At 49.4% G+C, this 25,411-nt stretch overlaps 1 protein-coding gene across 2 annotated transcripts in view; it reads right to left on the bottom strand.

Annotated features, from left to right (window-relative positions):
* COL5A1 (collagen type V alpha 1 chain) overlaps positions 1-25,411 on the bottom strand; it is a 468,893-nt gene that overhangs the window by 240,054 nt on the left and 203,428 nt on the right. For both annotated transcript variants that reach the window (XM_068249145.1, XM_068249144.1), the window contains exons 6-9: positions 22,904-23,047; positions 17,860-18,120; positions 12,724-12,894; positions 11,180-11,239 (exon numbers count right to left, since the gene is read on the bottom strand). In XM_068249145.1, the coding sequence (XP_068105246.1) occupies positions 11,180-11,239; positions 12,724-12,894; positions 17,860-18,120; positions 22,904-23,047 (636 nt within the window). The remainder of the gene's footprint in view (positions 1-11,179; positions 11,240-12,723; positions 12,895-17,859; positions 18,121-22,903; positions 23,048-25,411) is intronic.

Genomic DNA, 25,411 nt, shown 5'->3' with positions numbered 1-25,411 from the left:
AAAGGGAATCCGAGGTGAGAGGGATATGGACGCTGACATATTTATTTCTTTTGAAACAATACCGGTTACCTGGCTATCCTCCTGATCCAGTGTCTCTAATACTTTTAGCCATAGCCCCTGAACAAGCATGCAGCAGATCCGGTGCTCTGACTTGGCTAACTCAGGTTCAACTGGAATAGCCATATGCTTGTTCCAGGGTTTTGACTCAGACACTTCTTATGCCAGAAGATCAACAGGGCTGCTAGGCAACTGGCATTGTTTACAAGGCAATAAATATGGCAGCCTCCATATCTCTCTCACCTCGGAGTTCCCTTTAATGGTAACTGTATGCCACTTGGAAATCATCCAATCAAATGCAATTCCTACTAATTTGGATTGGCCCAATTCCAATCTGCATGCAATTTGCGATAAATTTGCATGCAAGGCACTTATATTAGCATCTCCTGGACCATTTCTTCTGACAATCTCCCTGTAACACTCGCTACAGGCTTTCAACAATTAAAACATGATCTCTGACAATGAGATTGGAAGGTGCGTGGTACATTGGGCCTGAATCCCAGCATGTGGCAGATTAGAGGCCTGAACGCTGCTGTGATCTCCTCTGTAATCAGCCATCAGAAGTACTGGCCTCAGTAACAATCCTCATTTAACTGACAAAACGGCCGTGCTTTAATCCAATCTGCGGCAAAGCGGCCTTCATCCTTCAATGTGATGTGACACCCGAAATCTGGAGGCTAATTGCCACAGGTGGCGGCTCTTTGTCTGTCCGCATTAGTATTCGCTCCGCCGCCCCCAATAAGCCTCGGAGAAGCACAAAACCGCGTACGAGTTGTGTTCTGGTGCGTAGAAGAGAACGTGCGAGTATCTGACAGACGCGGAGAAGAGGAGAGAGAAAACGGGAATAGAAAAAGTGACAGGGAGGGGGAGAGAAAAAAACTGGAGAGAGAGAGAGAGAGACAGAGAGAGGGAGGAGAGAGAAAAGCGGGAATAGAGAGAGAGAGATAGAGAGAGAGAAGGAGAGAGAAATGCGGGAATAGAGAGAGAGAGAGAGTGAGGGAGAGAGAAAAGCAGGAATAGAGAGAGATCGAGAGAAAGAGACAGAGGAGGAGAGAGAAAAGCAGGAAGAGAGAGAGGGGGAAGGTGGAGAGAGAGAGACAGAAGAGGAGAGAGAAAAGCAGGAAGAGAGAGAGAGATGGAAGGTGGAGAGAGAAAAGCAGGAAGAGAGAGAGGGGGAAGGTGGAGAGAGAGAGACAGAAGAGGAGAGAGAAAAGCAGGAAGAGAGAGAGAGATGGAAGGTGGAGAGAGAAAAGCAGGAAGAGCGAGAGAGAGACAGAAGAAGAGAGAGACAGAAGAGGCAAGAGAAAAGCAGGAAGAGAGAGAGGGGGAAGGTGGGGAGAGAGACAGAGGAGGGGAGAGGAAGGCAGGAAGAAGGAGAGAGAGAAAAGCAGGAATAGAGAGACAGAGAGGGAAAGAGACAGAGAGAGAAAAAGTGGGAATAGAGAGAGACGAGAGAGAGAGACAAGAGAGGGAGACAGAGAGGGAAAGAGGAGGGGAGAGAAAGGAAAAAAAAAAGAAAGAAAGCGAAAGAAAGAAAAATGAAAGAATGAATGTATGAGAGGGGGAGGGGGGGGGGCAGATAGAGAGAGAGGAGGAGAGGAGGAGAGAGAAAAGGAGGAATAGAGAGACAGAGAGGGAAAGAGAGACAGAGAGAAAAAAAGGGGGTTCGACAAGAGAGGGAGAGAGGAGGAGAGAGAGGAGGGGGGGGGGGGGAAGAAAGAAAGAAAGAATGGAAAGAATGAATGAATGAGAGCAGGGAAAGGCTAGTATCAGGCTGGGGCATTCGAAGACATAACAACAAAAGTTGTTTGAGGGCCATTTCCCACTAGCAATCACAATCAGAATCGCTAAACACTAGCAATTGCGATTTGTCACCAAATTTTTTTTTACGTGATCGCGCTTTGGGAGAAATAAAATCGCGGTAGTGGAAACTACCTCCCGCGATTCCTATGTTAATAGCAAAGCCTAGCGATTTAAAAATTGCAAGCGTTTTGCGATTTTAGCGATTCCGCAGTTTAGTGTAAAAGGGCCCTAAGTGATACCTTTAATGACTAACTACAAGACTTCTTTGAAAGCTTTCAGAAATGTTACGTTTCTTCTTCAGTCACGATACAGAACCGGGTCACCCTCAGGCCCCGTTCACACTTGCGGTTTTTTAAAAACCGGAACGGATGTCCGGACCGCACCGGATCCGGACCTGACCCGTACGGTTCCTATCCGGATCCGTTCCGTTTGCATCCGTTTTCCGTGCGGTATGAACACGGTTGCGGTCCGGATCCGTTTGAGATAACCAGCTGTATAATAATACCTGGGGTCTGGGAGGTCGGCAAAAGCTCTGGGGTCATTGTAGGGCCTCACCTCCTCGTTATCAGACGTATCGGACATGTTGCTGCCGGAGAGCTCCAGCGTCAGGTCGCTGCTGCTCCACTCTGTGGGCGCTGGGCCCATGTGTCCCCGTCCAGGATGGCCGCTGTAGCATGGAGGAAGCATGGGAGGTGGGGTGGAGCGTCCGTTTTTTACGGCCAGTGTGTTGTGCGCTCTCCGGTTCTCATTGGTTTCTATTGGCCGGATGCAACAGTCCGGCTCCGCTCCGGATACGTCAGCCGGAGGAGCCGGACCAAAAAATAGCGCATGTTGGATCTTATGCCGGAGTCCGGATCCGGCTCCGGTCCGGACGAAACGGACGCATGTGAACGGACGCATAGACTTTCATTGCTATGCCGTGCGTCCGTTCCGTCCGTTCCGCATGCGGTCCGGCTCCGGCACGGCGATTCCGGACGGCGACCGCTAATGTGAACCGGGTCACATGACAACCGTACAGTTCTGATGCAGATCTCCATCATGCCTGAAGAAGCAAGGGGAAAAGTCACACTCGCTTCAATTCACCAAGACAGATACTGTATTTTTTGGACAATAAGACTCACTATTTCTCCCTCAAAAGTGGCGTAAAAAAGTAACTGCGTCTCCAAATGCTGGGAGTTCCTGACTTGTGAATACCTGCCAATGCCAACCTCCTACCCGCCGCAATGTCGGGGACTCCCTGTACTGTGTCCATGCAGAGGATACAGAGGGACGCAAAGGGGTATATAGGAAGACACAAGGACACAAAGGGCATAGAGGAGAACACACGGAGACACAAGAGGTACAAAGGGGGCATAATCCACAAGATGCCCCTTCACCATTTATGCTCCAGGTTTAGTATATATTTTCCCCTGGTTTTGTCCTTTAAACCTAGCCTGGTCTTATGGTCAGGAGCGTCTTATAGTCCGAAAAATACAATACATTCAGTAAAAAATAAAGGGTCAGTAAAATACTGCCTTCTGGCCCTTGTTAAATTCACCTCTTCTCCTACGTTTTATCCTAGGTGATATTTTTACACCTCCATCTGTTCGTCTGGTAACACCTAGCATGCCTTGCTCCGGCCGATTCGGCAGCACCGCACTGCTAAGGCGCTGATGTGGATATACTGGTACAATATAACCTGCATAAAACTAAAGTATCGTGAATGTGTGTGTGTGTGGGGGGGGTCTCCTCTGTGGGTGGTAGAACAGACATGGCCATACTGTGAAGACCCCCCCCCCCCTGATTGTTTACATAGTTCCCCACCACGGTTAGCTGCTGATTGGGGGGACAACTTCAAAATGACTCTGGACAGCTGTAACCTGCTTCAGAAGTGACACCTTTTACACACACTGAGGACACTGGGTCACTCTCCATTCCAAAACACTGACTGCACTCAGCTCACACCTGTTTGACGACAGTGTCAAACCATTCACAGCTGGTCCACAGCAGCAGGTGTCTGCAGGATGGTGGTGGGAGGGCAGAGGGACAGGAGGAGGGGTCTTGTATCTGGTTCCTGATGGAAGTCCAGAGACTTCTTTTATGTTTGGTTTATAGAGTGTGAGCTCTGTGGTTCATCAGCTCACCAATGGCTACCATCACTACATTCTTCCCTTCCCAGGGCATCATGGGAAATGACCATGCAGTGACAGCAAAGTGGGTATGCTGGGATGAAAAACCTGTGGACAAAGAGGACCTGTTCTCTCCATCAACAATTACATTTTTATATTTTTCAACACAACGCTTTAGTTTTGGATACCACAGAAAGGGGTTCGATTCCAACTATTCTGGGTTATCCAATTGGGGTGCAGTCTACAAGAGTTTAGCTAGAGGTCGTGGGGCCCCATACCAAAATTTTGATTCCCCCCCCCAAAAATGTTTTAACAAGAACTATAAGGTACCTTTGTGCCTCACATAGCCGCCCCCCCCCCCCCCAATAGAGGGAGCTAGAGATACCGCTACAGTATTAGGTCATCTCCAGTATAAGTGGCTAGAGGTACCCCCAGTATAGGAAGTCGGATTACTCCCCCCCCACCACCCCAACTTATGCAGAATAGCAAGCTCCCCTGGAAGGAAGTGACATGCCTATCCAGGCTCCACCAATGGTATACTTACCTCCTAGCATCCGAGTCTCTACAGCTACCTCTGTCGTCATGTGACTAGAGAGGGTGCTGTAGTCATGGACACAAGGATGCTACAAAGAACAAAGATCATTGTGGGAGCCTAGAGAGATATATTTATCCTCCTACTCTTAAAAATTACTTTTTTTTTTAGATATCCCATGGTTTTCTTTTATATTTGAACATTTAGAAAGTAGGTTGAATGTTTTACAGTCTCTAACCAGTGGCAGCCTTTTAACCACTTCAGCCTACAGTGTTGTTTACCTTATGCATCCGAGCAACTTTCACCTCCCATTCATTCGCCAATAACTTTATCACTACTTATCATAATTACTTGATCTATATCTTGTTTTTTCAGCCACCAATTAGGCTTTCCTTGGGTGATACATTTTTCTAAGAATTATTTTATTCTAAATCCATTTTAACAGGAAGATTAAGAAAGAAATGGAAAAAAATCATTATTTCTCAGTTTTTGACCATTATAGTTTGAAACTAATACATGCTAATTAAAACCTATGTATTTTATTTGCCCATTTGTCCCGGTTATTACACCATTTAAATTATGTCCCTATCACAATTTATGGCGCCGATATTTTATTTGGAAATAAAGGTGCATTTTTTCAATTTGCGTCCATCACTATTTACAAGCTTATAATTTAAAAAATCATATTAATATACTCTCTTGACATGCATATTCAAAAAGTTCATACCCTTAGGTAACAATTTATGTTTTTTTTGTAATGTTTATTTTTTTTTTTTATTAGAATTTTTGTGGGGGTTATTTTTTGGTGTGTGAGGTAAACATCTAATTTTAAATGTAATTTAATGTATTTATTTAATAAAATAATGTATGTGGGTGTAGTTTTACTATTTAGCCACAAGATGGCCACAGTCAAAAAGTCCTGGAAGCGAACGATCTCGCTTCCAGGAAGCATTAGGAGAATGGGAAACTTTTTTTTCAGCAGAAAGAGCACGGATCAGAGGCCGTCAATTTTTCTGCGTGGGACTTAGATCAATTAATGGGAATTAAATTCCCATTCATTGATCTCGGGGCTAACGGCAGGCGCGCACTGGCAGCAGCACAGCCTATCTGGATGGATATATTCGTCCAGATGGGCTTAAGTGGTTAAGTGTCCCAGAGTAAGAAAAAGGTCAATAGTTCATGTATTTTATCTCTCCCTGCTCTCAGAAGTTGTATTCTGCCAGGAAAACTTTTATGCAAAAAGTGGGATCAGTGCACCATCAGGCCGCCTCTGAATGGCCTCCGATCAGAGATGCGCTGAGCCCCCCCTAGAGACTGCAAACACACCTTGAACCCAAACAGAAGCTCTGCATATACACCAAAAGCAAAGCTGTTAAGTGGGAGCGGCTGACCAAAAATGAATTACATTAGTACATGGCAAGGAAATGAACAGCGCTACTTAAAAACAGACAGGTGCCTACCTGCAAAAGAGTGCAAGCCCCACTTGTGGGGTCGAATACACACCGAGCATACACATGACCTGTCTACCACTAGAGGAGGATGTTGGCCCCCCGCAACAGCCTGCATGGGGTGGGGCTTGCACTCTTTTGTAGGTAGGCACTCATCTGTTTTTAAGTAGCGCTGCTCATTTCCTTGCTATGTACTAATTTAATTTGTTTTTGGTCAGCTGCTCCCACTTGTTAGTTTTTCTTTGGTGTATATGCAGAGCCTCTGTTTGGGTTCAAGGTGCGTTTGCAGTTTCTGGGGGGGCTCAGCGCACCTCTGATCGGAGGCGGCCTGGTGGTGCGCTGATCCCACTTTTTGCGCAATTTTCGATTTTACTTAGTGGCCCACCCAGGCTATGCATAGGTAGGATTTAGTTAGTGTTAGGTCCCCTCCCATGGAGGATTGACTTCTTCGCAGTGGGAGGGACGAGTGCTTAACGAGTTGCATGCAAGCTGTTACAGGAAACCAACATCCTCTAGTGGTAGACAGGTCATGTGTATGCTCAGTGTGTATTATATTCCACAAGTGGGGCTTGCACTCTTTTGCAGGTAGGCACTCATTTGTTTTTAAGTAGCGCTGTTCATTTCCTTGCTATGTACTAGGAAAACTTTTATGGCTGTCATTTTCATATCAGTGATGCTTACTGTATTCCTGACAAGTTACCAACAAGACAGAAGCTGTCACTTCCATGCCTAGAAATTAACTCTTTCAGGCAGAAAAATAAATCGCGTAAAACAAACTGGTTATTAATAGGTTTTGCACTGTACATAGCCATGTTTATCTCATGTCACATGTCGCCTCGGGTACACTTTAAAAGGAACACTTGTCATTGGTCTGTACTGGTAAAAATTAGACCATACCCAGGTCAATTATGGCATATCCCAAGCTGATCTATCCCTGTCAAATAATTGATTGATTCCTACCCTACCAGGCAAACGCCCTTTCAATAACTTACAATAGAAATCTACTGGGGCATCGATGCCCCACCCTTCCCCACACAGCGATCAGCCACATCCACACAATAAACGATTTATCCAAAATGAACTGACTGGTTAGCAATAGATGACTGGCAGGAATGGATGAGAAATATGGGTGCGAGTATGGCCAGGTGAGGAGACCTTCTTCCTCATATTTTGTCAGATATATTCCGGACGTGTTTCAGGATCTCCATGAGAGCTGCGTGTTTGGGGTGTTGTAAGAAGATGCTTGCCATTACCGGCGCAGGAGACCGTCCTGGGTGGACGCGGAAGGAACATCTGGCCCACCACTCACTATTTGTTCCTCTCTTTGGCTTGTTTGGTTTTTCAGACATCTGGGAAAACTATTGACCTAACAGGAGTCAAATGTTTACACCAAGGAGGAACCGCCAACACTGGCTTAACCCCATCCACACCAAAGAGGAACCGCCAACACTGGCTTAACCCCGTCCACACCAAAGAGGAACCGCCAACACTGGCTTAACCCCGTCCACACCAAGAAGGAACCGCCAACACTTGCTTAACCCCATCCATACCGAAGAGGAACCACCAACACTAGCTTAACCCCGTCCACACCAAGAAGGAACCGCCAACACTGGCTTAACCCCATCCACACCAAAGAGGAACCGCCAACACTGGCTTAACCCCGTCCACACCAAAGAGGAACCGCCAACACTGGCTTAACCCCGTCCACACCAAGAAGGAACCGCCAACACTGGCTTAACCCCGTCCACACCAAGGAGGAACCGCCAACACTGGCTTATCCCCATCCACACCAAAGAGGAACCACCAACACTGGCTTATCCCCGTCCACACCAAAGAGGAACCGCCAACACTGGCTTATCCCCATCCACACCAAAGAGGAACCGCCAACACTGGCTTATCCCCATCCACACCGAAGAGGAACCGCCAACACTGGCTTAACCCCGTCCACACCAAAGAGGAACCACCAACACTGGCTTATCCCCGTCCACACCAAGAAGGAACCGCCAACACTGGCTTAACCCCGTCCACACCAAGAAGGAACCGCCAACACTGGCTTAACCCCGTCCACACCAAAGAGGAACCACCAACACTGGCTTATCCCCCGTCCACACCGAAGAGGAACCGCCAACACTGGCTTAACCCCGTCCATACCAAGAAGGAACCGCCAACACTGGCTTATCCCCATCCACACCAAAGAGGAACCACCGACACTGGCTTATCCCCGTCCACACCAAAGAGGAACCGCCAACACTGGCTTATCTCCATCCACACCAAAGAGGAACCACCGACACTGGCTTAACCCCGTCCACACCAAAGAGGAACCACCAACACTGGCTTATCCCCATCCACACCAAAGAGGAACCACCGACACTGGCTTATCCCCGTCCACACCAAAGAGGAACCGCCAACACTGGCTTATCCCCGTCCACACCAAAGAGGAACCGCCAACACTGGCTTATCCCCATCCACACCAAAGAGGAACCACCGACACTGGCTTATCCCCGTCCACAACGAAGAGGGACCACCAACACTGGCTTAACCGCGTCCACACCGAAGAGGGACCACCAACACTGGCTTATCCCCGCCCACACCGAAGAGGAACCGCCAACACTGGCTTATCCCCGTCCACACCGAAGAGGAACCACCAACACTGGCTTATCCCCGTCCACACCAAAGAGGAACCGCCAACACTGGCTTATCCCCGCCCATACCGAAGAGGAACCGCCAACACTGGCTTATCCCCATCCACACCGAAGAGGAACCGCCAACACTGGCTTATCCCCGTCCACACTGAAGAGGAACCGCCAACACTGGCTTATCCCCGTCCATACCGAAGAGGAACCGCCAACACTGGCTTATCCCCGTCCACACCGAAGAGGGACCACCAACACTGGCTTATCCCCGTCCACACTGAAGAGGAACCGCCAACACTGGCTTATCCCCGTCCACACCGAAGAGGGACCGCCAACACTGGCTTATCCCCATCCACACCGAAGAGGAACCGCCAACACTGGCTTATCCCCGTCCACACTGAAGAGGGACCACCAACACTGGCTTAACCGCGTCCACACCGAAGAGGAACCGCCAACACTGGCTTATCCCCGTCCACACTGAAGAGGAACGGCCAACACTGGCTTATCCCCGTCCACACCAAAGAGGGACCACCGACACTGGCTTATCCCCGTCCACACCAAAGAGGGACCACCGACACTGGCTTAACCCCGTCCACACCAAAGAGGAACCGCCAATACTGGCTTATCCCCGTCCACACTGAAGAGGGACCACCGACACTGGCTTATCCCCGTCCACACCAAAGAGGGACCACCGACACTGGCTTATCCCCGTCCACACCAAAGAGGGACCACCGACACTGGCTTAACCCCGTCCACACCAAAGAGGAACCGCCAACACTAGCTTAACCCCGTCCACACCAAAGAGGAACCACCAACACTGGCTTATCCCCGTCCACACCAAAGAGGGACCACCGACACTGGCTTAACCCCGTCCACACCAAAGAGGAACCGCCAACACTAGCTTATCCCCGTCCACACCGAAGACGAACCGCCAACACTGGCTTCTCCCCGTCCACACCGAAGAGGGACCAATTTATTAGGCTAATCCTTCTGCTTTGTAACACAATTTTCTGTAATTTAGCTTTTTTCCAATATCCACTTTATCAGGAGACAGAGCTTTGGAGACAGGATAGCCTCCGCTGGTTAATTCCATTAGATTGGAATAGCATGCTACTCGTTTCATATCACGAAATCCATAAACACCACATGGGGACTGTTTCACATTGGAAAACGCAATCGGTATCGCAAATGTGTGTCATTGCATCGCAATTTCCACTACCGTCATGCCTGGGCATACTACACAAACGCTTAAAAAAAGCAAAAAGGAAAAGAAACAAAAACAAAAAAACAGCAGGACCATCGTGCGCCTTGTAATCACATTACACTGATGTGAGCGCCCCGCGTTATTTCAATCAGACACCCGTTGTCCTGGCGCTTGGCAAATTACAAGCAAATAGGAATGGATTATGAAAACGCAGAGAATTGGGTGTAGTGGGAAACGGTCTTTAGGCCACCCCGCACAAATAACAGAATTCTTGTGCGTTTTTGTGAATTCACATCTGCTGCACGCCAATGGCATCACATTAACATGCATTGTTGTGCGAATTCTCAGATCCGGATTTTGTGTGAAAAAAAAAAACAAAAAACCTGCCTACATGCATTTTTTCCCATAATGGACACGTAAATCGCATACAGTTCAAGTCAATGGAAATGCGAATGTATGGATAATTGCATGCAAATGTATGTCAATTAAACTTCACTGATAGGCATAGAAAAATCATAATGCGAAAATTTGGATCAAAAAATGCAAAAAAAAAAAGAAAGAAAAGAAAATAGGATAAAAGAAATGCAAAATGCAGAATCAGAAATGTGAAAAAAAAATGACCAATAATCGCAGGGATAAGCATGAGCCAGTGCACACCAAGAAGCGCTAGCGTAAAAGAAAAACGCTTAGCGTTTTTTGAAGTGATTTTTTAAAGACGATTCTAGGCATGTACCTAGCGATTTTCTAAGCATGCCTAGTGATTTTTGGAGCGTTTAACTGAACAGCTTCTGTAACAAAAATGATTGGAGAATCGCTCTGATCTAGCGCTTTTCAGAGCGATTTTCTACACTCCTATACTTAACATTGAGGCTGAATTGCCTCAGAAATCAGCAGAAATGCTGCGGAAGCCGCGTTTGCATTTGGGAGAAAATCACATCGCTCTAGTGTGATCCATCCCATTCAGATACATTAGCCAAGCGCTTTTCAGAGCACAAGCGTTTTACAAAGCGCTCAGAATCGCTCTTGGTGTGCACCAGCCCTGAGAGGGCATCCTAACTGTTGCTGCTGAACAGAATTTCAAAAATGCAAAATAATTTTTTCTGCAGATGCAATCCCCAGACCGACCAAAGGAGGGCACTGCTGTGTATCAAACGCATTTCCCCTTACAGCAAGAAAACTGCAGAATTCTAGCTTTGGAATTGATGAGAGTTATTTATGTATTTTTATCTGCTGTAAAGTTAGTGATTGATGAGAATCACAATCAGAAGATGTTCTTCTCAAACTACAAATATGTTGCAGGAATATTTACACTTTGAGGCTGAACCGAAGCTAAACGCACCAGTCACATATAAAGTCACACGGATCATCATAAGAATAAAAAGATCGCGACTTACCGGTTCAATGATGGCCGGCTCTCCCTTCTGCCCCTTCTCGCCCCGGGCACCTCCGGAGATCTGCAAGACACCCGCCAGATGTTACACCAAACACGGCTGCAAACACGGGATTCAGACACAATCCAGCATAGCTCTCAGCTGTCCCTCTTTGGGAGCCCTGTCCCTCTGTCCCTCTTTCCTCCTCATTTGTCCCTTTTTCAGGACTTATGGACAGATCTATGTAAATATATGTATTTTTCTACTAAAAGTGTGTTAGACTCCAACTCACGCTCCGTGAACTGACATGGAATGCAATCCACTTCAGCATTCAGGGGCGTAGTTAAGCCTACGCAGAATCCTGAAGTGGTTAAACTGCCGTTCTGAAAATGCTTTTAAAAACAAAGAAAACCCTGAGAATCCACCATGAGGAGATGAACCAGTCCAAAATCTGTCCATTCTGTCAGATTTTAACTTACTTTTTTTCGCTGAAGTGATCCTCTAACAATTGTGCCTTCCAATATCCCCTGATTTCATGCCTCCTTTAAACCTCAAGCAGAATCTCAGAGCTGTGAAAGGTTCATCCATTTGTAAAAATATATGCAGGTGCAATGACAGGATTTGCTGCCAGTCACGTTTTCCTGCTATGTCAGCGCATTTCCTCACCCACATGCACAGCAGGATCCTATTTTCTCTGCAGCCTGCGTCACTGCGCTGTGCGTCATCAGAAGCATGCGCAATGTATAGTCTCAATTACATTTCACCCTAAATTCTTTACATTGAATGCCTTGTACACACTACAAATTTTGGGGGTATGGAGGAGACCCCCCAATCTACCCCTGTGCAAATGTGCTGCCCCCAAGCCCTGCTGATTCCCTATCTTATGAACCAGTGGGGCTCAGGGGCTGCAATGCAAATTTGCACAGAGGTAGATCGAGGGGGGGTGGGGTAACCTCAAAACTTGGGGTGTGTAGGAGCCCTACGATGAGCATAAATGCCAATATTCTTTCCGCGTTAACTTTTGCGGACATAATATTAGATTTGACTTTCGAGCAAAAATGCTATTGAAAATCATTTTGTAATAAGTTTGTGAATTTAAAAAGATAAACGAGTTCTTGTGAATTTTTGTGCTAAATAAACTATTTTTTGTGATTTTGTGAATTTTTGCCATATTGCGAAAATGGAATGTATTTTGGCTAAAATTTTCTTGAAATCGAAAATGTCCTTTTTTTAATTCAAAAATGAATTTTTGCAAAAATTTGGAAGCAACATTGGTGAACTGTAATTGAGGATACGGTACATTGTGCATGTGTGTGATGGTGCGCAGCACAGTGACGGAGGCAGCAGTAGGGAGGTAAAAGCTTCCTTGGTACCGCCTTCTTGTACACAGATCAGGTGTTTTGTCTCTCCCCCTCTGCATTCTTGCTCTAGCAGATCAGCCAGGGAAGCAGTTTTATCCACATGGAGGTCAGTACCGGATTCTATCCTGCAGGTGTCGCCCTTGAGCCAAATCTTTAGCTAGTGATGTCATGTAAGGTGATGTCATAGGAGGCGTGGCTTGTAGTTACCTCATAATCGGGGACAATGACGGCAGATCCTTTCAGATCTTCATCCTTGTCGAAGTCCGGATCATTATAGTCGTAGATGTTGTCGTAGGTGTTAATGGTCTCCTCAGTAAAGTCGCCATCCACACTTTCGGTCTGTCTAGAGCTTCCTCCACCACTCACCGATGATGAACCCTGTAACCAGGAAGAAGAGACAACAGAATCAATGAGCATCGAGAACATCTGACAAATTAGCATGTCGGAATATGTGATCATTACAGTTACCGTAACTCCACCCAAAGCAAAGGAACGGCTTTTAATGGATTTCACAATCAAATAAAACTCTAAAGATTTGAAGCATTGCACTGTTTAATCCAGCTCAACGCTATGGGACGTCAATCTGCAGCCACTCTCGACCTGCAGTAGTTGTGTCTTCCCCCCCCCCCCTCCCACAATGGTGAGATCTCCCTGCAGTAGTTTGTGTCTCCTCCCCTCCCACAATGGTGAGATCTCGACCTGCAGTAGTTTGTGTCTCCTCCCCCCCACAATGGTGAGATCTCTTTGCAGTGGTTTGTGTCTCCTCCTCTCCCACAATGGTGATATTTCCCTGCAGTAGTTTGTGTCTCCTCCCCTCCCACAATGGTGAGATCTCCCTGCAGTAGTTTGTGTCTCCTCCCCTCCCACAATGGTGAGATCTCCCTGCAGTAGTTTGTGTCTCCTCCCCTCCCACAATGGTGAGATCTCCCTGCAGTAGTTTGTGTCTCCTCCCCTCCCACAATGGTGAGCTCTCAACCTGCAGTAGTTTGTGTCTCCTCCCCTCCCACAATGGTGAGATTCCCCTGTAGTGGTTTGCGTCTCCTCCCCTCCCACAATGGTGAGATTCCCCTGTAGTGGTTTGCGTCTCCTCTCCTCCCACAATGGTGAGATTCCCCTGCAGTAGTTTGTGTCTCCTCCCCTCCCACAATAGTGAGATCTCCCTGCAGTAGTTTGTGTCTCCTCCCCTCCCACAATGGTGAGATCTCCCTGCAGTGGATTGTGTCTCCTCCCCTCCCGCAATGGTGAGATCTCCCTGCAGTGGATTGTGTCTCCTCCCCTCCCACAATGGTGAAATCTCACTGCAGTAGTTGTGTCTCCTCCCCTCCCACAATGGTGAGATCTCCCTGCAGTAGTTTGTGTCTTCTCCCCTCCCACAATGGAGAGATCTCCCTGCAGTGGATTGTGTCTCCTCCCCTCGCACAATGGTGAGATCTCCTTGCAGTGGTTTGTGTCTCCTCCCCTCCCACAATGGTGAGGTCTCCCTGCAGTAGTTTGTGTCTCCTCCCCTCCCACAATGGTGAGGTCTCCCTGCTGTGGTTTGTAAAAACAGGGAACACCAAGAGCCCCAATAGTGTAATTCGTACTGGACAAGGTGGCAATAAGTTTGTATTGCTAGATACTCACAAGTCAGGGTCACCATTAGGCAACCACTGTAAAGGCAGGTGGGGAGATTGTCCTGACCCCACTCAGGATTAAGAAGTCGCTCTCTGTAGACAGGAAGAAAGGGTAGCAACCCTCCACCAAGGGTGGACTCAAAATTGTATACAATGAACAGAGGCGCCAAAAGTATAAGATTAGATTAAATGAGCTTAAAAACCAACTTAAATGGCAAAATTGAAGGAGGAAGTGGTGGTCTTACCTCCCTCAAGCAGTCACAACAACGACTGCGATTCAGACAGTCAAACACATTTATTAGGAACTCCAAAAAGAAATGCAACGCGTTTCGCAGGTTCAACCCTGCTTCATCAGGCAATATAGGGAGGAGTATCAAACAATCTACACAAGGATTCAAATTAAGCGCCTCTGTCAGAGGCACTTAACTTGAATCATTGTGCAGATTGTTGGACCACCACTTCCTCCTTCAATTTTGCCATTTAAGTTGGTTTTTAAGCTCATTTAATCTAATCTTATACTTTTGGCGCCTCTGTTCACTGCTGTGGTTTGTGTCTCCTCCCCTCCTACAATGGTGAGATATCCCTGCAGTAATAGGTGTCTCCTCCCCTCCTACAATGGTGAGATCTCCCTGCAGTGGTTTGTGTCTCCTCCCCTCCCACAATGGTGAGATCTCCCTGCAGTGGTTTGTGTCTCCTCCCCTCCCACGATGGTGAGATCTCCCTGGAGTGGTTTGTGTCTCCTCCCCTCCCAGAATGGTGAGATTTCCCTGCAGTAGTGTGTGTCTCCTCCCCTCCCACAATGGTGAGATCTCCCTGCAGGGGTTTGTGTCTCCTCCCCTCCCACAATGGTGAGATCTCCCTGCAGTAGTTTGTGTCTCCTCCCCTCCCACGATGGTGAGATCTCCCTGGAGTGGTTTGTGTCTCCTCCCACAATGGTGAGATCTCCCTGCAGTGGTTTGTGTCTCCTCCCCTCCCACGATGGTGAGATCTCCCTGCAGTAGTTTGTGTCTCCTCCCCTCCCACAATGGTGAGATCACCCTGCAGTAGTCTCTGTCTCCTCCCCTCCCACAATGGTGAGATCTCCCTGCAGTGGTTTGTGTCTCCTCCCCTTCCACAATGGTGAGATCTCCCTGCAGTAGTTTGTGTCTCCTCCCCTCCCACAATGGTGAGATCACCCTGCAGTAGTCTCTGTCTCCTCCCCTCCCACAATGGTGAGATCTCCCTGCAGTGGTTTGTGTCTCCTCCCCTCCCACAATGGTGAGATATCCCTGCAGTAGTTTGTGTCTCCTCCCCTCCCACAATGGTGAGATCACCCTGCAGTAGTCTCTGTCTCCTCCCCTCCCACAATGGTGAGATCTCCCTGCAGTGGTTTGTGTCTCCTCCCCTCCCACAATGGTGAGATCTCCCTGCAGGGGTTTATGTCTCCTCCCCTCCCACAATGCTGAGATCTCCCTGCAGTAGTTTGTGTCTCCTCCCCTCCCACAATGGTGAGATCTCCCTGCTGTGGTTTGTGTCTCCTCCCCTCCCACAATGGTGAGATCTCCCTGCAGGGGTTTGTGTCTCCACCCCCTCCCACAATGGTGAGATCTCCCTGCAGTGGTTTGTGTCTCCTCCCCTCCCACAATGGTGAGATCTCCCTGCTGTGGTTTGTGTCTCCTCCCCTCCCACAATGGTGAGATCTCCCTGCAGGGGTTTGTGTCTCCTCCCCTCCCACAATGCTGAGATCTCCCTGCAGTGGTTTGTGTCTCCTCCCCTCCCACAATGGTGAGATCTCCCTGCTGTGGTTTGTGTCTCCTCCCCTCCCACAATGGTGAGATCTCCCTGCAGTAGTTTGTGTCTCCTCCCCTCTCACAATGGTGAGATCTCCCTGCAGTAGTTTGCGTCTCCCCCTCCCCCTTTCCACAATGGTGGGATCTCCCTGCTGTGGTTTGTGTCTCTTCCACTCCCACAATGGTGCAATCTCCCTGCAGTAGTCTCTGTCTCCTACCCTCCCACAATGGTGAGATCTCCGTGCAGTGGTTTATGTCTCCTCCCCTCCCACAATGATGAGATCTCCCTGGAGTGGTTTGTGTCTCCTCCCCTCCCACAATGCTGAGATCTCCCTGCAGTAGTTTGTGTCTCCTCCCCTCCCACAATGATGAGATCTCCCTGCAGTAGTGTGTGTCTCCTCCCCTCCCACAATGGTGGGATCTCCCTGCAGTAGTCTCTGTCTCCTCCCCTTCCACAATGGTGAAATCTCCCTGCAGTGGTTTGTGTCTCCTCCCCTCCCACAATGGTGGGATCTCCCTGCAGTAGTTTGTGTCTCCTCCCCTCCCACGATGGTGAGATCTCCCTGCAGTGGTTTGTGTCTCCTCCCCTCCCACAATGGTGAGATCACCCTGCTGTGGTTTGTGTCTCCTCCCCTCCCACAATGGTGAGATCTCCCTGCAGTAGTTTGTGTCTCCTCCCCTCCCACAATGGTGAGATCTCCCTGCTGTGGTTTGTGTCTCCTCCCCTCCCACAATGGTGAGATCTCCCTGCAGGGGTTTGTGTCTCCTCCCCTCCCACAATGGTGAGATCTCCCTGCAGTGGTTTGTGTCTCCTCCCCTCCCACAATGGTGAGATCTCCCTGCTGTGGTTTGTGTCTCCTCCCCTCCCACAATGGTGAGATCTCCCTGCAGGGGTTTGTGTCTCCTCCCCTCCCACAATGCTGAGATCTCCCTGCAGTGGTTTGTGTCTCCTCCCCTCCCACAATGGTGAGATCTCCCTGCTGTGGTTTGTGTCTCCTCCCCTCCCACAATGGTGAGATCTCCCTGCAGTAGTTTGTGTCTCCTCCCCTCTCACAATGGTGAGATCTCCCTGCAGTAGTTTGCGTCTCCCCCTCCCCCTTTCCACAATGGTGGGATCTCCCTGCTGTGGTTTGTGTCTCTTCCACTCCCACAATGGTGCAATCTCCCTGCAGTAGTCTCTGTCTCCTCCCCTCCCACAATGGTGAGATCTTCGTGCAGTGGTTTATGTCTCCTCCCCTCCCACAATGATGAGATCTCCCTGGAGTGGTTTGTGTCTCCTCCCCTCCCTCAATGCTGAGATCTCCCTGCAGTAGTTTGTGTCTCCTCCCCTCCCACAATGCTGAGATCTCCCTGCAGTAGTGTGTGTCTCCTCCCCTCCCACAATGGTGGGATCTCCCTGCAGTAGTCTCTGTCTCCTCCCCTTCCACAATGGTGAAATCTCCCTGCAGTGGTTTGTGTCTCCTCCCCTCCCACAATGGTGGGATCTCCCTGCAGTAGTTTGTGTCTCCTCCCCTCCCACGATGGTGAGATCTCCCTGCAGTGGTTTGTGTCTCCTCCCCTCCCACAATGGTGAGATCACCCTGCTGTGGTTTGTGTCTCCTCCCCTCCCACAATGGTGAGATCTCCCTGCAGTGGTTTGTGTCTCCTCCCCTCCCACAATGGTGAGATCTCCCTGCAGTGATTTGTGTCTCCTCCCCTCCCACAATGGTGAGATCTCCCTGCAGTGGTTTGTGTCTCCTCCCCTCCCACGATGGTGAGATCACCCTGCTGTGGTTCCACTCCCCCCATTGCATCTGTAGGATTTTGCCCACTAGAGGGAGCCTGGCTGTTATGGAAAACCAGTTATTTGGCAGCACTCCTGGTTTGGCCACTAGAGGGAGCCTGGCTGTTATGGTGAATCAGTTATTTGGCAGCACTCCTGGTTTGGCCACCTCAATCCTCTGAATGGTATCAGGACTTACGTTGACTTTGCTGACGACGGTTACGGTGCTGGTGACGACCTCAACAGTCCTGTCCATGGAGTCTCCATCCACGTTGGTTCTCTCCTCTGTTTCATCCACGACGACTTCAGAGTAGTTGTCCTCATAGGGCTGTGGGGAGTAGTAGTCCTCGTGTGTGCCGTAGTTGTACTCGTAGGTCGTTGGTGTTGGCTTAACGTTTTCCACTTCGACCCTCTCAGCCTCAGTGGTGGTGGGAGGAGCTTCTGTGGCAGCTGGAGTTTCCTGATCAAGAAGAGAACTAGTTAGAAAGGCAATTAATCAATACACTGTGTGCTGCTGGAGGACTCCTCCCACTAACTCCTCTCCTGATATACTCTGTGCTGCTGGAGGACTCTGCTCCTTCCTCTCTCCTCTCCTGATACACTCTGTGCTGCTGGAGGACTCCTCCCACTAACTCCTCTCCTGATACACTCTGTGCTGCTGGAGGACTCTGCTCCTTCCTCTATCTAACTCTCCTCTCCTGATATACTCTGTGCTGCTGGAGGACTCTGCTCCTTCCTCTGACTCTCCTCTCCTGATACACTCTGTGCTGCTGGAGGACTCTGCTCCTTCCTGTAACTCTCCTCTCCTGATATACACTGTGCTGCTGGAGGACTCTGCTCCTTCCTCTAACTCTCCTCTCCTGATATACTCTGTGCTGCTGGAGGACTCTGCTCCTTCCTCTATCTCTCCTCTCCTGATATACTCTGTGCTGCTGGAGGACTCTGCTCCTTCCTCTAACTCTCCTCTCCTGATATACTCTGTGCTGCTGGAGGACTCTGCTCCTTCCTCTAACTCTCCTCTCCTGATATACTCTGTGCTGCTGGAGGACTCTGCTCCTTCCTCTATCTAACTCTCCTCTCCTGATGTACTCTGTGCTGCTGGAGGACTCTGCTCCTTCCTCTAACTCTCCTCTCCTGATATACTCTGTGCTGCTGGAGGACTCTGCTCCTTCCTCTATCTAACTCCCCTCTCCTGATATACTCTGTGCTGCTGGAGGACTCTGCTCCTTCATCTAACTGTCCTCTCCTGATACACTCTGTGCTGCTGGGGGACTCTGCTCCTTCCTCTAACTCTCCTCTCCTGATATACTCTGTGCTGCTGGAGGACTCTGCTCCTTCCTCTGACTCTCCTCTCCTGATATACTCTGTGCTGCTGGATGACTCTGCTCCTTCCTCTAACTCTCCTCTCCTGACATACTCTGTGCTGCTGGAGGACTCTGCTCCTTCCTCTGACTCTCCTCTCCTGATATACTCTGTGCTGCTGGAGGACTCTGCTCCTTCCTCTAACTCTCCTCTCCTGATATACTCTGTGCTGCTGGAGGACTCTGCTCCTCCCTCTAACTCTCCTCTCCTGATATACTCTGTGCTGCTGGAGGACTCTGCTCCTTCCTCTAACTGTCCTCTCCTGATACACTCTGTGCTGCTGGAGGACTCTGCTCCTTCCTCTAACTCTCCTCACCTGATATACTCTGTGCTGCTGGAGGACTCTGCTCCTCCCTCTAACTCTCCTCCCCTGATATACTCAGTGGTGCTGGAGGACTCTGCTCCTTCATCTAACTGTCCTCTCCTGATACACTCTGTGCTGCTGGAGGACTCTGCTCCTTCATCTAACTGTCCTCTCCTGATATACTCTGTGCTGCTGGAGGACTCTGCTCCTTCATCTAACTCTCCTCTCCTGATATACTCTGTGCTGCTGGAGGACTCTGCTCCTTCCTCTAACTCTCCTCTCCTGATATACTCTGTGCTGCTGGAGGACTCTGCTCCTTCCTCTAACTCTCCTCTCCTGATATACTCTGTGCTGCTGGAGGACTCTGCTCCTCCCTCTGACTCTCCTCTCCTGATATACTCTGTGCTGCTGGAGGACTCTGCTCCTTCCTCTAACTCTCCTCTCCTGGTATACTCTGTGCTGCTGGAGGACTCTGCTCCTCCCTCTAACTCTCCTCTCCTGATATACTCTGTGCTGCTGGAGGACTCTGCTGCTCCCTCTAACTCTCCTCTCCTGATATACTCTGTGCTGCTGGAGGACTCTGCTCCTCCCTCTAACTCTCCTCTCCTGATATCCTCTGTGCTGCTGGAGGGCTCTGCTTCTTCCTCTAACCCTCCTCTCCTGATATACTCTGTGCTGCTGGAGGACTCTGCTGCTCCCTCTAACTCTCCTCTCCTGATATACTCTGTGCTGCTGGAGGACTCTGCTCCTTCCTCTAACCCTCCTCTCCTGATATACTCTGTGCTGCTGGAGGACTCTGCTCCTTCATCTAACTCCCCTCTCCTGATATACACTGTGCTGCAGGAGGACTCTGCTCCTTCCTCTGACTCTCCTCTCCTGATACACTCTGTGCTGCTGGAGGACTCTGCTCCTTCCTCTGACTCTCCTCTCCTGGTATACTCTGTGCTGCTGGAGGACTCTGCTCCTTCCTCTAACTCTCCTCTCCTGATCTACTCTGTGCTGCTGGAGGACTCTGCTCCTCCCTCTAACTCTCCTCCCCTGATATACTCTGTGCTGCTGGAGGACTCTGCTCCTTCCTCTAACTCTCCTCTCCTGATATACTCTGTGCTGCTGGAGGACTCTGCTCCTTCCTCTAACGCTCCTCTCCTGATATAGTCTGTGCTGCTGGAGGACTCTCCTCCTTCCTCTAACTCTCCTCTCCTGATATACTCTGTGCTGCTGGAGGGCTCTGCTCCTCCCTCTAACACTCCTCCCCTGATATACACTGTGCTGCTGGAGGACTCTGCTCCTTCCTCTATCTACCCCGCTTCTCCTGATATACTCTGTGCTGCTGGAGGACTCTGCTCCTTCCTCTAACTCTCCTCTCCTGATATACTCTGTGCTGCTGGAGGACTCTGCTCCTCCCTCTATCTAACTCTCCTCTCCTGATGTACTCTGTGCTGCTGGAGGACTCTGCTCCTTCCTCTATCTCTCCTCTCCTGATATACTCTGTGCTGCTGGAGGACTCTGCTCCTTCCTCTATCTAACTCTCCTCTCCTGATGTACTCTGTGCTGCTGGAGGACTCTGCTCCTTCCTCTATCTCTCCTCTCCTGATATACTCTGTGCTGCTGGAGGACTCTGCTCCTTCCTCTAACTCTCCTCTCCTGATATACTCTGTGCTGCTGGAGGACTCTGCTCCTTCCTCTAACTCTCCTCTCCTGATATACTCTGTGCTGCTGGAGGACTCTGCTCCTTCCTCTATCTAACTCTCCTCTCCTGATGTACTCTGTGCTGCTGGAGGACTCTGCTCCTTCCTCTATCTCTCCTCTCCTGATATACTCTGTGCTGCTGGAGGACTCTGCTCCTTCCTCTAACTCTCCTCTCCTGATATACTCTGTGCTGCTGGAGGACTCTGCTCCTTCCTCTAACTCTCCTCTCCTGATATACTCTGTGCTGCTGGAGGACTCTGCTCCTTCCTCTATCTAACTCTCCTCTCCTGATGTACTCTGTGCTGCTGGAGGACTCTGCTCCTTCCTCTATCTCTCCTCTCCTGATATACTCTGTGCTGCTGGAGGACTCTGCTCCTTCCTCTATCTAACTGTCCTCTCCTGATATACTCTGTGCTGCTGGAGGACTCTGCTCCTTCATCTAACTCTCCTCTCCTGATATACTCTGTGCTGCTGGAGGACTCTGCTCCTTCCTCTATCTAACTCTCCTCTCCTGATGTACTCTGTGCTGCTGGAGGAATCTGCTCCTTCCTCTATCTCTCCTCTCCTGATATACTCTGTGCTGCTGGAGGACTCTGCTCCTTCCTCTAACTCTCCTCTCCTGATATACTCTGTGCTGCTGGAGGACTCTGCTCCTTCCTCTATCTAACTCTCCTCTCCTGATGTACTCTGTGCTGCTGGAGGACTCTGCTCCTTCCTCTATCTCTCCTCTCCTGATATACTCTGTGCTGCTGGAGGACTCTGCTCCTTCCTCTAACTCTCCTCTCCTGATATACTCTGTGCTGCTGGAGGACTCTGCTCCTTCCTCTAACTCTCCTCTCCTGATATACTCTGTGCTGCTGGAGGACTCTGCTCCTCCCTCTGACTCTCCTCTCCTGATATACTCTGTGCTGCTGGAGGACTCTGCTCCTTCCTCTAACTCTCCTCTCCTGGTATACTCTGTGCTGCTGGAGGACTCTGCTCCTCCCTCTAACTCTCCTCCCCTGATATACTCTGTGCTGCTGGAGGACTCTGCTCCTTCCTCTAACTCTCCTCTCCTGATATACTCTGTGCTGCTGGAGGACTCTGCTCCTTCCTCTAACGCTCCTCTCCTGATATAGTCTGTGCTGCTGGAGGACTCTCCTCCTTCCTCTAACTCTCCTCTCCTGATATACTCTGTGCTGCTGGAGGGCTCTGCTCCTCCCTCTAACACTCCTCCCCTGATATACACTGTGCTGCTGGAGGACTCTGCTCCTTCCTCTATCTACCCCGCTTCTCCTGATATACTCTGTGCTGCTGGAGGACTCTGCTCCTTCCTCTAACTCTCCTCTCCTGATATACTCTGTGCTGCTGGAGGACTCTGCTCCTGGCTGTATCTAACTCTCCTCTCCTGATATACTCTGTGCTGCTGGAGGACTCTGCTCCTCCCTCTATCTAACTCTCCTCTCCTGATGTACTCTGTGCTGCTGGAGGACTCTGCTCCTTCCTCTATCTCTCCTCTCCTGATATACTCTGTGCTGCTGGAGGACTCTGCTCCTTCCTCTATCTAACTCTCCTCTCCTGATGTACTCTGTGCTGCTGGAGGACTCTGCTCCTTCCTCTATCTCTCCTCTCCTGATATACTCTGTGCTGCTGGAGGACTCTGCTCCTTCCTCTAACTCTCCTCTCCTGATATACTCTGTGCTGCTGGAGGACTCTGCTCCTTCCTCTAACTGTCCTCTCCTGATATACTCTGTGCTGCTGGAGGACTCTGCTCCTCCCTCTATCTACCTCTCCTGATATACTCTGTGCTGCTGGAGGACTCTGCTCCTTCCTCTATCTACCTCTCCTGATATACTCTGTGCTGCTGGAGGACTCTGTGCTGTAGAAGAGCAGACTTGAGCAGACGTACCACTTCGATGTCGGGCTGCGGTCTCACGGCCTCCTCCCCGGTAGATTGGTCTGGTTTGGCGGTGGGCACTTTATCGTTCTCCTCTTCATAGTATGGATATTCATAGTAATAGCCCTCATCCCCTTCCGCGGCCTCCGGGTATTGCTAAACGTCAAAATAAGGTGTGAAAAAACTAGAAATGTATCAAAAACCCTGTACAGCCCGGCAAATATCCAGCTACAAAATCTGTAACTCAAGACTGCAGGTGGCCAATGGTGCTGCTCCCTCTAGTTAAGCTCTTGCATGCATATTTATTGCAAGTTGGGAACTTCATGCTGATTCGGAGAAGACGGATTCCAAGCAGCTCACAATTTGCATTTTATTTGCACGAGAGACAGAATTATTAGTGTCTTGTTAACCATCTGTAAGTCTGAGTTATAGATACTTCATATTTTATTGAGGACCCCACGATGCCACCCACTAAAGTTTCAAAAAATAAGCCACAAGTACTTTAAAGAGTGACTAAGGTCGCTTTTTTCCCCTTACTTTCTTATAAATTCCTCTTCTGCATTAAATCCTAAGTGGATTTACCACATCCCTGCGGTAGAACGAGTGATGTATGGCCCAGAAATAGCCCTGCAAAGTTCCTGGGCTTGCAGATCTTTCTTCCTGGTAGAGGCAGAGCTTTGCACAGTAGCTCTGCCTCCTCTGCAGTCAATCTCCGCCTCTCCCCGCCCCTCTCAGTCTTCCTTCACTGAGAGAGGCGGAGATCGGCTGGAGAGGAGGCAGAGCTACTGCGCACAGCTCTGCCTCCCCCGGGCAGCAAAATATTTCTCTACTATAAATCACTCGTTATGTGGTATGTGGTAAATCCGCTTAGGATTTAATGCAGAAGAGGAATTTATAAGAAAATAAGGGAAAAAAGAGACTTCAGTGTCTCTTTAAATGTCAGTTTCTAAGTATCTCTTCACCATGTTTGAACTAAGTAAGTTACTTGGGCTCCAGATAAAGCATTTTGTAAATAGTACAGGTGAAACTCGAAAAATTAGAATATCGTGCAAAAGTCCATTTATTTTAGTAATTCAACTTAAAGGAATACTGTAGGGGGGTCGGGGTAAAATGAGTTGAACTTACCCGGGGCTTCTAACGGTCCCCCGCAGACATCCTGTGCCGACGCAGCCGCTCATTGATGCTCCGGCCCCGCCTCCGGTTCACTTCTGGAATTTCCGACTTTAAAGTCAGAAAACCACTGCGCCTGCGTTGCCGTGTCCTCGCTCCCGCTGATGTCACCAGGAGTGTATAGCACAAGCGCAGTATGGTCTGTGCCTGCGCAGTGTGCTCCTGGTGACATCAGGGGAAGCGAGGACACGGCAACGCAGGCGCAGGGGTTTTCTGACTTTAAAGTCGGAAATTCCAGAAGTGAACTGGAGGCGGGGCCGGAGCATCGGTGAGTGGCTGCGCCAACACAGGATGTCTGCGGGGGACCATTAGAAGCCCCGGATAACTTCAACTCATTTTCCCCCGACCCCCCTACAGTATCCCTTTAAAGGCATTATCAAGGCTAATTTTAAGAAAATAAGTGCTACTTACCCAGGGCTTCCTCCAGCCCCAATGTCCCAGCTTGTCCCTCGCCACAGCTCTGCTGTCAGCCATTCACCGCCGCTGCCTCCCGCTCCCTGGCAACCTCCAGGTCGGCCTGTACTGCTCCTGGGCAAACAGCGCTGCCAATCACCGCCACGTGGACCGGAGCGGACTGCGCAGCCGCAGAGCTACTACCACCTGCACAGTCCGCTCCGGTCCACGTGGCGGTGATTGACAGCGAGGTTGCCGGGGAGCGGGAGGCAGCGGCGGCTGACGGCAGAGCTGCGGCGAGGGACATGCTGGGAGATTAGGGCTGGAGGAAGCCCCCGGTAAGTAGCACTTATTTTCTTTATATTAGGAAAAGATGTGCAATCTTGCGCTGCTAGGGCGGTGATCAGGGACGGCTGGGTGGAGTCCAGATCTGACGAAGGCGTGAAACGCTGAAACGCGTCATAACGTAACCAGCACACGCTTATCCCTTGGGGGAGCATCCAGGGTCACTTTCCATCTGATCCACTCGACTCCGATGGCCACGGTAGTTTGAGGTGCACCCACCAAGGAAGGATTTTTAAGGCTGCAAAGTCTGATTACTTGCTTGTATTCAACTTACATCTAGTAAGTAGATTTTTACTTTGCGCAATTTGTTTTAATAAAGCATTCTTACACTATGGAGCGCTCCTCCTTTTCTACTTCTGTTTTCTTTATATTAGCCTGATAACTCCTTTAAAAGGTGAAAATAATATGTGAAATAGGAACCCTTTTGCAGGTGTTTGGATTAAAGCAAACCTGAAGTGAAAATAAACTTACGAGAGAATGACTTGTATGTGTAGTACAGCTAAGAAACAGAACATTAGTAGCAAAGATATTAGTCTCATATGGTTTTCCAGTACAGGAAGAGTTAAAAAAAAAAAAACTTCCGTTGTTATCTATGCAAAATAACTTCTCTGA

The sequence above is a fragment of the Hyperolius riggenbachi genome, chromosome 8 (assembly GCF_040937935.1).
Source record: "Hyperolius riggenbachi isolate aHypRig1 chromosome 8, aHypRig1.pri, whole genome shotgun sequence".
In the NCBI taxonomy this organism is placed as follows: Eukaryota; Metazoa; Chordata; class Amphibia; order Anura; family Hyperoliidae; genus Hyperolius; species Hyperolius riggenbachi.
This window is presented reverse-complemented; position numbering and strand designations above follow the sequence as displayed.